This window comes from Mobula birostris, chromosome 18, assembly GCF_030028105.1.
Source record: "Mobula birostris isolate sMobBir1 chromosome 18, sMobBir1.hap1, whole genome shotgun sequence".
Taxonomy (NCBI): Eukaryota; Metazoa; Chordata; class Chondrichthyes; order Myliobatiformes; family Myliobatidae; genus Mobula; species Mobula birostris.
This window is the reverse complement of record NC_092387.1, coordinates 31,959,055-31,972,770: the sequence shown is the minus strand read 5'-3', so window position 1 is coordinate 31,972,770 and position 13,716 is coordinate 31,959,055. Positions and strand designations below refer to the sequence as shown.

Sequence of the window (13,716 nt, the reverse complement as noted above, 5' to 3'; positions counted from 1 at the left end):
ATCAAAGTGATGCCACAGTGCAAGTTCCCAAGATAGAAGATAGCAGAGAAGGAACAGGGATACGAATCTAATAAATAAAATGTCGTCCCTCACTGCCCGAACACAGACATTATACTTAATGCAACTGAGGCAGTATCACTTCATATCTGATCAAGGAAACAATTAAAAGTATTTTAAGAACTGGAAGCCTCTGATAGAGCCCTGAGCTGGGTGGGTGAGGGTACGGGTGGTATTTGGGGAAAACACTAAGGATATGAAGAGAAAAACGTAGGCTTTAAGGTTCTGTCATCAGAACACAACACACTGCTGGTCGCCAAAGGAAGAGGACTTGGGCTATACAACCAGCAAAATTTACCATCTCAGTGAAACCTATTGAATGTTGAAAGGCCTTGATAGAGAGGACGTGGAGAGACTGTTTCTTAAGGTGGGGGAATCTAAGACCAGAGGACACAGCCTCAAAATAAAGGGATGCCCAGTTAGGAGAGAGATGAGGAGGGATTTCTATAACCAGAGAGTGCTGAATCTGTGGAATTCATTGTCACCAACGGCTGTGGAGGAGAAGTCATTACTAAATGACAATAAAAGGGGACTGCATGTCCTCATAATTGTAATCATAATTGGACATTCCAGTTTACCCTGATACAACACTGAGTCATGTCATCTGCAGAAATTCTCTGATGACTCCGCAATAGTTGGGTATATAAAGGGAGGATGGGAAGATCAATATAGGGCTTTGGTGGGGGACTTTGTCAAATGGTGCAAGCTGAATCATCTGCAGCTCAACATCAGTACGACAAAGGAGATGCTGATGGACTGTAGGAAGACTAAGCCTGCACTGATCCCTGGTACTATTGATTGTGAGGATGTGGATGTGCTGAGGACCTACAAGTACCTGGGGATGCACCTGGCTGACAGACTTGAGTGGAGCAAATGATGTGTATGAGGAGGGCCAGAGTTGCCTCTACTTCCTGAGGAGACTGAGGTCCTTTGGAGTATGCAGGCATATTCTTCATATGCTCTACTAGTCTGCTATCACCAGTACAATCTCCTATGCAGTGGTGTGCTGGGGCAATGGCATCAACACAGGTAACGCCAAAAGGCTCAATAAACTGTTTAGAAAGGCTGGCTCTGTTATAGGAGTCCAACTGGACACACTGGAGGCTGGTAGAACAAAGGACCCTACGGAAAATCCTGGCAATTCTGGACAATGTTTCTCACCCTCTGCACGCCACCTTGACTGAATAGGGAAGCACTTTCAGTAATAGACTAAGACTAACGCACTGCTCCAAAGAGCGCTATATGAGGTCATTCTTACCCTCGGCCATTAGGCTCTATAATGTCAACCTATAGCCAGGGAAGTGATGACCACTTCCTGTTAGACTGTTTGAGGTAACTTTTTTTTTATTCTTTCTTACTTCTAATATTTTTATCTGTGCACTTGTAATGCTACTGTCACAGTGTAATTTCCTTTGGGATCAATAAAGTATCTACCTATATTTAAGGCAGAGGTTGACAGATTTTTGATTAGTCAGGGTATGAAGAGATACGGAGAGAAGGCAGGAGACCAGGGCTGAGAGGGAAATGGATCAACCATAATGAAATAGTGGGCAAACAATGGGCCAAATGGCCTAATTCTGTTCCTATATCTTATGGTCATTCAGGCTTAAAGCTAAGCACCAAGAGACAAGAAGGGAGCATTATGCAAAACCAGGTCCCAATCTCCCCTAGAGGAGACAGGAGGTATTTAAAAGTAAACCATGAATAAAAGAGATTGTGGTGAAAACAGAGGTGCCTGATATTGATGCAATACCCAAGTTACATCAGCAGCCTGTAGTCAAGCTCCTGTCTCCATCACAAAGACACTCCTTTAGGCTAACTCTCCCTAATGGGAGGTAACCTGTTGTCCAGTTGTTATGGAATTCACTATTACTAAGTGAGTATCACTGTCATATAACACTCTCTGCTGTTCTTTATATATCACTACAGTATGGAACCCAGTGCAAATCTCAAGTTAAATACAGAAACCTGAAAACACAAGCTACCAGGTTCAAGGATGGCCTCTACCCACTCTTATAACACTGTCCAACAGTCCCTAGTATAATGAGATGGATTCTGGACCTCCCAGTCTAACTTGTCTTGGCCTTGTAGCCTATTGCCTGCCTTCACCGCGCTTTCTCTAGAACCGTAACTGCATTTTGATTTGTTTTCCCTTGTGCTACCTCAGTGCACTGATCTGATGAAATGATCTGTGTGGACAGCACACAAAACAAAGTTCGCCTCTGTACCTCAGAACATGCGACAATCATAAACCAATTTACCAACGAATTAACATGGTCTGAAGTTTGACTGTGCGGCCCTCCTAAATTCAATATTCTGTGGCACTCGCAAAGTCTTTCATATTCACATCAAAAGGATGAGGGCAATTATTTAGATTAATTTTGAGCTGTTCTCATACCTGAACTCATGGTGATAGTTGAACTTGTCTTCTGAACTTCAAGACTCTCGTCTCTGTAATACAAAGCAATGATGATCAAAACCAACCTGCTTGCAATCTTTGCAGAGACATTTGAAGCCACAGAGACCGGCAAGAACACCGCCCCCCCCCCCAACTCCCATGTGGCTTAATAATGACAGGACTCATTTGTATGTTCAAATGCAAGTCTCTTAACCCTTTCACATTCATTGTGTAAAATCAAGGAGTCAGAAATATTGAACACAAGAGATTCTGCAGATGCCGTAAATCCACAGCAACAAGTACAAAATGCTGGAGGAACTCAGCAGCATTTTAACCTGTTGAGTTCCTCCAGCATTTTGTGTTTGTTAGCCAGAAATGTTGTCAGGTACAGCTCTAATACTGGGAAACGTCGCAGCTATTCTGCATGCAAAGCTTCAGTAAACCCAACAATGAACTAGTTCATCTGATTTAATGCAAGAGGCAAAATACTGCGTAACTTCCCACTCTCCATACTCCTTGCCCAAGCTGTCTAAGTACCTCTCTCTCATTCACTCAACTAAGATGCTGGAGGATAGGTGGTAATTTGAACCAAGTTACTTACTTATTTCTAACAGAGCATACACAGAATAAAGCAAGAGTTACTGTTCTGTATGTCTATTAATACACATGGAGGCAAATCCCTTTTAGAGACAGGCTGTCACTAGAATTATTATCCCCAAATAATATTACAATGTTAACCAAACAGCTAGTCATGAGGTACAACTCTTAGAGGCTTGCACTCATTTCTAAATACGCCACAAGTTTTACTTACAGATACACAGACACTCACACACTCAGAAGATTTGTATTTTATCCCCTTCTACTTCCTCAGTACATTGTCCCACACACACTAAGGCAGACTGGATAATGGAAGTTTAAGATACAGAATATAAAATCCACTCTAATCCGAAAAAACCTACAATACAGAACAATAACATGTTTTGTTCTTTTCTTGCCCAGGGTATGTTACAGAAAATTGCCACACAGACAGATTTCTAGGAACACAACTCCTCTGTAATTAACTGCATTTAAAGGTCTACTACTTACTGCGATTTCAACCTAAAGATCTTTGAGCTGAAGACGGCAGGCATCGTTAGGGTCAAGGTAATACCACAAGAGCACAAACTTACCGAGTGCCTGTCCTTACATTGAGAGAGGAGTAAAGATTCTTGGGTATTTGAAAAGGGAGTCAGCATAGGAACAGGGAGGGGGATAAGGAAGATCATTATTCCAGGGAATTGTCTCTCTGTACACTGAAAAATCCTAATATGCTATGATTCTATTCAACCAACAAATATTGCAATTATGCGGAATATGCAGTAGCACTATTGGCAGAAGCAGAACTCAAAAAATTCTGGATCCATTTAAAAGAGAGCTCTTGGATGTCATCGAGAGCAGAGGAGACAGCTCCAACCATGAAATCAGATCCAATGTTTTATCCCAGGCCAGAATGTGGTGTTTTTTCCAAACTGCCTGTCTTCTGTATGATGTATTGAGGTGTCAAACACAGGCTTACCTTAAATGGGACAACATCCTAAAACCAAACAAGTCCAATTGGTTTTAAGGAAGGCTACAGTCTTCTGATCCAGCTGTGAGTCTTTTTAACAATGTGAAGAGGGTCCAGAAAGGCCAGAATGAACTACTCCATGAGGCCTTGCACTAGGTGAAAGGCTAGGCCTCCCAACAGAGAGAGGTTTAACAGAGAAAAGCCAGCTCTACCATTGTGGAGATTTTCAATTAATACCCAGAGTCTGCAGCTTTTCAGGGACTAAGGCTCGAGATTATCACCGTTCTTGTGTGAGGAGTTGATTCCTAATGTGGCCCTGCTCCACCTGGCTGTGGAAACAAACACAGGCCTCACTGACAACAGGAATTCTGCAGATGCTGGAAATTCAAGCAACACACATCAAAGTTGCTGGAGAACGCAGCAGGCCAGGCAGCATCTGTAGGAAGAGGTGCAGTCGACGTTTCAGGCCGAGACCCTCCGTCAGGACTAACCCTTGATGCTTTCGCACAAATTCTCTGACCTTCCCCACAGAAGAAAATCACTACTCTAACGTAATCCACAGGGCTGAATTGGGTAAGCACTTTAATTAGGTCTTTCTCCAGCAAACATTATTCTGTGGCTTTAAAGGTGAACCTGCACTTCACCAGGGCAGACCTTCCTTCCTGAAACACTGGCTTGGACTGAGTGAAGTGCTATTGGTGCGGCCCAGACACAAATGACTCAATCCCGCTTTCCTTAAAGGGGCGTGGCTCCAGTTGCAGGTTTTAAAGTCACTGGCCTTTAGTGAATTCTGCACTCAGAACCCTAAACTCTCTGGTTGTCCACAGTCCCAAGCTTCACCATGGACCCTCTTCTACAGGTCCAAGAATGGAGAGGAAAACCATTCCCACTGGCAGAGGGGCCAAGAAGCAGGGAATGAAGCTTGCAAGTAACTGACTAGAACCAAGTGTGATGCAACAACATTTTTATATACATTTGGAGCCTTGAACTCACTACCGGGAGAAGCGGATGAAGATTCAACTGTCATGCTCAAAGGAGAGCTTGAGGAAGCCATTTGGCTCTTTAAACCTGCTCTTCCATTCTTATCTTGCATCTCAACACTGTGATCCGGTTCTCGTCCTGTGCAGCCAGGAATAAGGACAGGATTTGCAGGGCTGTGGGGCAGTGGTTTAGATGGAGCGTTTTTGCACACAACCAGTGTGAACGGGACAGAACCTTTGTCTCCCTCCACATTGTAAATTCGTAATTCAGTCATGGTCAGCTCTTGGGCAGGCTACAGAGCAGCCTTCACCGAGCAGGGCTTCTTCCAACAGCAGTCAATGTCTGCCTCAGGGTTGGAGCAGCCCCACTGAGCAATGGTGCACTTAGCAGCTGCGGGGGAGGGTGCACATATACCCCCTCCATTTCCTTCCAATCCTCCTGGCAAATTGCGCAGGTTGACTCTGTGGTTAAGAAGGCATACGGTGTATTGGCCTTCATTAATCATGGAAATGAATTTAGGAGCCGAGAGGTAATGTTGCAGCTATATTTTAATGCAGAGATTGATACGTATCTGAGTAGCCAGGGCGTCAAAGGTTATGGTGAGAAGGCGGGGGAGTGGGACTAAATGGGAGAATGGATCAGCTCATGATAAAATGGCAGAGCAGACTCAATGGGCCGAATGGCCGACTCCTGCTCCTTTATCTTATGATCTTATATAGGACCCTGGTCAGACCCCACTTGGAGTACTGTGCTCAGTTCTGGTCGCCTCAATACAGGAAAGATGTGGAAGCCATAGAAAGGGTGCAGAGGAGATTTACAAGGATGTTGCCTGGATTGGGGAGCATGCCTTATGAAAATAGGTTGAATGAACTTGGCCTTTTCTCCTTGGAGTGACGGAGGATGAGAGGTGACCTGAAAGAGGTGTATAAGATGATGAGAGGTATTGATTGTGTGGATAGTCAGAGGCTTTTTCCCAGAGCTGAAATGGTTGCCACAAGGGGACACAGGTTTAAGGTGCTGGGGAGTAGGTACAGAGAAGATGTCAGGGGTAAGTTTTTTTAAGCAGGGAGTGGTGAGTGCGTGGAATGGGCTGCCGGCAACGGTAGTGGAGGTGGATATGGTAAGGTCTTTTAAGAGACTTTTGGATAGGTACATGGAGCTTAGAAAAATAGAGGGCTATGGGTAAGCCTAGTAATTTCTAAGGTAGGGACATGTTCGGCACAACTTTGTGGGCCGAAGGGCCTGTATTGTGCTGCAGGTTTTCTATGTTTCTAAATGCACATTTCAGAAGGAGGTGCACAATGGTCTCATTCACACTGCAGCCTCAGGTCAGAATTACACAGAGGGACTCAGACCCCAGCTGTGCTTTCAAGCCCCAATAGGATGCACCCACCTCACCACCAGCCAAGGAAGGTCTTTTGTGCTTGCTAGAGAGTTCTAGCAATGAAAGATCCTATACCAAATGCTTTTGACAGTTTGCTGAAGATACTGTTGCTCAGAACCCACCAGCTCTGTTTACCCTGACAGAAGCACTGAGAACATTCCATGCAAAATGAAAACCTGATTGAAACATGTACCTCCAGGTACAACAGGAGAACTTGTCAAAAGCAGTACAGAAATGTGTCCCCCAATCTGCACATAGCGAACTGATTCTCACAAAATCATCCGCTTTAAACTATATGGATATAGGTTTAAATATGGAGGATACGCCTCGTCCTTCACAGTCTTCGGAATGCTCTGACATGGAGGATCTGACAGTCAAAGGAGCTGGCAGGACCCCCAGTGCAACAGTTCCCCCAAATTCCAAAGGCTCCATTGGGGTCGTATGTGGCAGTATGCTTCCACACAGGAGCACAGTTCAGACCTCAACACAAGGGTGACAGTGAACACAGACACACGCAACACACATCAACTCGTGTGGAACTATACTCCAAGTGAGAGTCAGTGTGTGTGTGTGTTCTGATGAGGGAGTGTGAATGCACGTGTGTGTGTGTGGGTAGGACACGACCCCGGTGAGGGTTTGTGCATGTGAGTCTGAGGGAGAGGCGGTGGAGGGCGAGGGGGAGGGGGTGGAGAGGAGAAGGGAGGGAGGGGAGAGGGGAAGGGAAGGGGGATTGAGGGGAAGGGAGGGGGGTTATGGAGAGGGGAGAGTGGAGGGGGGGCCAAGAGGGGAGAGGAGAGTGGAGGGGGAGTGAGGAGGGGGGTCGAGAAGGGGGGGTCAAGGGGAGGGGGGGTCAAGGGGAGGGGCGGTCGAGGGGGGGAGGGGAGGGAGGGACACCTGTCCCTGGAGCATATCAGTATGCATGGGACGCATCCCAAAGTGAGAATTGGTGTGTTTCTGGGACATATCATCGCTGTGAGGGTCATGTGTTGGACCGTCGCCATTGAGGGTTAATGTGCGGGCTGGACCATTCCCTAGTGAGGGTCAGTAAGTGTGGGACCCTTCCCTCAGTGAAGGTCAGTGAGCATGACACCTGCCCCTCAGTGAGGGTGACTGTGAGCTGGTCTGTCGCCCAGTGAAAGTCAGTGTGTACGGGACCTGCCGCTAGTGAGGGTCGAGGCTTGTGGGACCCATCCCCCAGTAAGGGTCAAAGAGTATAGGGGTCACTGCAGTCCCCAATCAGGGTCGGTGTGCATTTGACTACCTCCCAGTGAGGGTCAGGGAGTGGAGGAAACGTCCCCCAGTGATGATGTGTGGGTCTTCCCCGGAGGATTGGTTTATATGGGACCAGTGAGGGTGATGAAACTGTACTCTCTAAACTTCCTATATTGAACAAGAGAGTTTTTTTTTAAATTGCAGTTGAACTGAAGTTATAATGAGCCTCCAGTACTGTTGCTGGAGAGTCATCTTTTCCAATGCATCACACAGCTCCTGACATCTCCTTAAAAGGTGTGGAAAGTAGCCACACATTTAAACTGGATGAACAAATAAAGGATTCTCTGAGGAATGTAGATAAGCTGGCTTTCTGCACCACAGCACCAAGTCACTTGAGATACTTCAAGCCTGCAAGGATTTTGTGGAATGATGGTGCATGTCACGTATGACGTCATGTTATCAACATTTTCAGCCTTTCAGCCAAGGAGTTGTAGCAAAGTAGGAGGGGGAGAAACTGTTAACTACCTAGGGACCAACAGAAAAAGGAAGCCAAGTATCCTCTGGGACATCCTAATGTGATTCTTAAATAGAAATTAAATTATGTCTTATTCAACACTTGGACAAAGCAAGGCAAGGGGAAACTCCATGTCACAGCAATACATTAAACAGTGCTCCCACCCAAGTCCTTAACTCCATCAACCATCACCTCTCCACTGAAACACCTTTCTTCCTTCTAGTGAAACCAGGAAACTAGGTGGTGTGCAAAGAGAGCCAGCCACATAAAAGCAGTCCCAAATACAATTAGAATGATACAGACACAAATCTAGCAATTGACTCTGGATCCCGCTTCCTTAGTTTGAAATCTAACATCACACAGCTTTAATGGTCATCTCCAGGAACAGGTAGCTATAACTGAAGGTGGTCTTTGTGAATGGCAGACAATCTTCATATCACTAGACAGTATCAGAACCCCCTCAAATTAATCCCACTTCACTGTACTTGCCAAGTAATGAAACAAACACATTTAAATTTTGATGGAGCATGACAACTGATGAGAAGATTTTGTTCCTTCCTATGGCCTCAAGCCCATCTTTTCATGTCCAAATGGCCATGATTCTCTCCCATTCCACTGACCCACCTTAGCCCAGGTCCCATGACTTCACCATGAAAAGGAGATGGCTGCAGTGGCAGCATATGGTTTGTCAAGAGCAGCAATCACTTCCTAAAATTGACTGGAGCATCTCCATACTGTGAGGGCAAGGAGTGAAATCTGTACACGCAGAAATAACTTACTTGGTCTCTGCACAGTTATCGGGATCTGGAATCAGCACATACCATTCCCACAGAATGAAAACAAGAACTTGAGTTATTACTCCCAGCGAACTTCATGCTCTCAGAGGAATAAATCCTAGATAACTGATCTGTAGCCTAAGTTCTGCTGACTTGCAGCCCGCACATTCCACATAAAAACTCATTCCCAAATACTAAACAAGGCAACTCCCTTACCTTTTAGCAGAACCTAGTTTATTAGCCTCCATGACCAGTACCTCTCCCTGACATCAGGGAAAGGTACTAATTATTTGTGCTGGTTTATCACAGGGCTTCAAGAAAGTCCTGAAGAAGGGTCTTGGCTTGAATGGTCGACTGTTGGTTCATCTCCATGGAAGCTGCCTGATAAGCTGAGAACCTCCAGCATTTTGTGTGTGTTACTTTGGATTTCTGGCATTTGCAGAATTTCTTGTGTTTACAAATGCATCATTGTGGGCACCACCATACATTCACTTCATTTTGGGCCTGTTCCCAAGATTAACTCAGTGCCAACAGCTCTCACCACAACCATGGGTAACCTCTGACACACAGACTCAGGAAAGTACGAGCAGGTCACCAGATCCAAAACAGCCCTCAGCTCTACGCCAAGTAGGTGAGCTTGAGTACCCAGTCATTTCTAAAGGTATATTACTCTTGGACTTTACACAACCTCTGGGCCGCAAGACTTCTGTAGCCAATGAAGCTTCCTGAGGCACCAGAGGATGAGGGGTGACCTGATGGAGCTTTATAAGATGAGAGGCAAAAATAGAGTAAACAGGGAGTATCTGTTTCCTAGGGTTGAAATGAAGGTGGGGGGGGTAGGTTCAAGGGGGATGTGAGGGGTAAGTCCTTTTTTTAAACTCACTAGTCGTAGATGCCTGGTATGGTGGCAGAGGCAAATAAATTAGAGGATTTTAAGAGACATTTGGATAGGCATACGGATGTAAGGAAGATGGAGGGATTATGGACATGGTGCAAATAGGAGGAATTAGTGCTGGGGTGTTTTTGATTTCCTTTTTTTTTTGCACAACATTGTGGGCCGAAAGGCCGGTTCTGTTCTATTTTTTACATTCATGAAATGATTTGGGAAACCTGGACAACAGGAATTCTGCAAAGTTGCTGGTGAACGCAGCAGGCCAGGCAGCATCTCCAGGAAGAGGTACAGTCAACGTTTCAGGACAAGACCCTTCGTCAGGACTAACTGAAGGAAGAGTTGGTAAGAGATTTGAAAGTTGGAGGCCACACTCAGGTTGGAGGAACAACAACTTATATTCTGTCTGGATAGCCTCCAACCTGATGGCATGAACATCGACTTCTCTAACTTCCGCTAATGCCCCACCTCCCCCTCGTACCCCATCTGTTATTTATTTTTATACACACATTCTTTCTCTCACTCTCCTTTTTCTCCCTCTGTCCCTCTGAATATACCCCTTGCCCATCCTCTGGGTCCCCCCACCCCTGTCTTTCTTCCCGGACCTCCTGTCCCATGATCCTCTCGTATCCCTTTTGCCTATCACCTGTCCAGCTCTTGGCTCCATCCCTCCCCCTCCTGTCTTCTCCTATCATTTTGGATCTCCCCCTCCCCCTCCAACTTTCAAATCTCTTACTAACTCTTCCTTCAGTTAGTCCTGATGAAGGGTCTCGGCCTGAAACGTCGACTGTACCTCTTCCTAGAGATGCTGCCTGGCCTGCTGCATTCACCAGCAACTTTGATGTGTGTTGCTGGGAAACCTGGTGACTGGTTTATACAGAATACATCCCCACAGTCCTCTGATGATGGAAAGCTGACATTGGATGCTGGAGCAAAGCTTTCTCTGGCGGACAGAGTGTAGGTGCTCAGCAAAGCAGTCTCCCAGTCTGCGTCGGGTCCCGCCAATATATAAAAGGCCACATCGGGAGCACCGGACACAGTATATCACCCCAGCCGTCTCACAGGTGAAGTGTCGCCTCACCTGGAAGGACTGTCTGGGGCCCTGAATGGTGGTAAGGGAGGAAGTGTAAGGACATGTGTAGCACTTGTTCCACTTACACGGATAAATGCCAGGAGGGAGATCAGTGGGGAGGGATGGGGGGGATGAATGGACAAGGGAGTCGCATAGGGAGCGATCCCTGCGGAAAGTGGGGGAGAGGGAAAGATGTGCTTAGTGATGGGATCCCGTTGGAGGTGGCGGAAGTTACGGAGAATAATATGTTGGACCCGGAGGCTGGTGGGGTGGTAGGTGAGGACCAGGGGAACCCTATTCCTAGCCGGGTGGTGGGAGGATGGAGTGAGAGCAGATGTACGTGAAATGGGGGAGATGCGTTTAAGAGCAGAGTTGATAGTGGAGGAAGGGAAGCCCCTTTCTTTAAAAAAGGAAGACATCTCCCTCGTCCTAGAATGAAAAGCCTCATCCTGAGAGCAGATGCGGCGGAGACAGAGGAATTGCGAGAAGGGGATGGCGTTTTTGCAAGAGACAGGGTGAGAAGAGGAATAGTCCAGATAGCTGTGATGCTGGATAAACCTTGACCCAGGACACTAGAATGTTACTTGAATGATGAGAGAGGATCACATTTGTACCCTTCAGATATCCATGGCTCGAACCTTCAGTGTTACCTCTGCACCTACATCCCAGCACCCAGCCACCAACTTGGAGGTCAGTCACTCATTGCAATAATGAATGACAATGACAATGAATGACTCATTTGTACACATATTAATTTATGTTAACTTATGCTTGCAATGTAGTGGGCTCCAGCTGCAAAAAATAATTTTAATGCCATTTATAATTAATAATTTTCATGCCATTTATGTTTGGTGTATGCATGCTCATGTTAACAATAGAGTTGAACTTGACATTCTTGAGATTTTTGGGTTCATCCTTAGTTCTCACCTTTCCAAATACCTATGCTTGTTAACCCTGCACTGGCTCCAGGTAAATCAACACATCACTGGTAAGATTCTCATGTTAAAATGTTCTCACAATGTCTGTCTCTATAAACTCATCTGACCACACAATCCTCAGAGACACATGTTCCTCCAATGTGGCCTCTTAAGCAACAGGTCAATAAACTTCTGTTTCTTCCTTTAAAGCCATTCCTCAAAAGCCAAGATTTTGGTCACACCTCCATGTGGCTTGATTCAAAATTATTTGACGATGGTTGATTTTGATGCATTAAATGAAGCTATTTAATTGTAATGGATAGTTGTTGTTCCAGCAACCCACGCGAGCCTGAAGTAGTAGTAAACAAGTCACACCAACCAACATTCCTGCAATGTTTCGCAGTCATGCCATATTTATTTTAATACTTCAAAGATATAACGACTGCTTCCATAAGGCCTAAGGAATGTAAACCAAGCCTCTGTCCCTCAACGTGACGCCTCCAATATGATCCGTCTGCTAAATTTGGAAGCTTGAGCTCAGGGTGACAGTGCACTGGTGTCAGCAATGCTCATTCAGGAAACGGGTCACTGCCACTCCTTGTTTAATCTACTGGCTCACAAAATGGCCAACAGGGCGTCATCCACAAATATAAATGTATAATGCCCAATGACTAGTTTATGGATGCATACATCAAAACACACGGACTAATTTATAAAAGCTATATGATAACTTTAACTCGTTGACATCATATAATATTTTCCAAACTACTGACATTTATCAACATTTGACTGAATGGGTGCGACGCTGCCGAAGTAAAATCAAACACTGTAGACACAAAGGCTACAAACAGTTTTTCCAAGTGAAGGTCTACAGCTTCAAGAGAACAATTCAAGCTTTTCTTTAAAATAAAAATAAGTATTTAAAATTTCAAGAAAAAGACTGATTTTACCTTGGTTCCAGTTTTTCAGTTAAAGGGGGCATTTCCTCTCCTCTTTGCTGCTTTGGGCTTTATAATGCTGTTCCTAGCTCTTTAAACAAGGTGTCCAGTGTGCAGAGTCTGCTGCTTCAGTTACACACATTAGAAACTTTGAAAGTTACAGCCCATGGCACTCAGCTTTTAATACCTCAGCTCCTCCCACCAGCTCTGTTAATTCGGTTCCTTGTCCAGTTGAACTCCCTATCTAACTGGGTCCCAGAAGTATCTGAAGTATCTTAAGCATTTAATGGTACATGTTCATTTTTAGCCTAATGAGGGCTGGTGACTTCATACTTTGACAGCTCTATTCAAGGCCAGAGTTCCTACTGTGGAGGTGCAGAAAGGGACCGAGGAGTGTTACACAATAACAGAGGCCATCTCATATGGTTCGACATCTAAATCTGTGCTGGTGCTCCATGAGTATCACAGGCAGCCCACAATCAAATTTCAGAATTCCATAAGCTTACTGGCTTTCCATTTGGAGCTGGGTGTGAACTGAATAACTTTCTAGCCAGGGGCACTGCCCCGCTCACTGCTTGCTCACAGGGTGGGCCACAGCACAATGCATCACGGGATATCAATAGAGGTAGGGGTGCACCTGAAATTCCATTGATGCAAAGCGCAGTGCCTCTTCCTTCTCCTAGGAGATGAGGTGCACAAAATCGACGGCCAGTGGTGAGATTGCCTCTCTCCAATTTTTCCAGCCAGTTGAAACCATCCAGAAGGCAGTCCCTGCACCGCGGGAGCTCTCAATTCCAGCAACGCCATAATAGAAAGCAGAAAAAAAAGTGGGGAATCCCAGCCACAGGTAGTGGGAAAGAGCATCCACAGATGGTTTTCATCTGTTCTGCAGAATTCCAATTGCAAAGAACATTCCTACCCTGGCTGGTGCCCCTCCGCAAGAGGAATGTCCCAGCATTCCAGCAAGCATTGTCGTGAGCCTGCTGCGGGGAGGCTGGCTTCCTGGGGCGGGAGGGCAGTTAGCTCAACTGT

General features: G+C 45.7%; 1 protein-coding gene across 37 annotated transcripts in view; it reads right to left on the bottom strand.

Annotated features, from left to right (window-relative positions):
- LOC140212029 (sorbin and SH3 domain-containing protein 1) overlaps positions 1-13,716 on the bottom strand; it is a 216,108-nt gene that overhangs the window by 113,433 nt on the left and 88,959 nt on the right. For 11 of the 37 annotated variants that reach the window (XM_072282408.1, XM_072282417.1, XM_072282412.1 and 8 more), the window contains exons 1-2: positions 12,697-12,875; positions 2,456-2,508 (exon numbers count right to left, since the gene is read on the bottom strand). In XM_072282408.1, the coding sequence (XP_072138509.1) occupies positions 2,456-2,508; positions 12,697-12,728 (85 nt within the window). In that variant the 5' untranslated portion in view covers positions 12,729-12,875. Of the gene's footprint in view, positions 1-2,455; positions 2,509-12,696; positions 12,881-13,716 lie in introns of those variants that run through there. The other 26 variants (XM_072282405.1, XM_072282411.1, XM_072282410.1 and 23 more) reach the window with 10 other exon arrangements.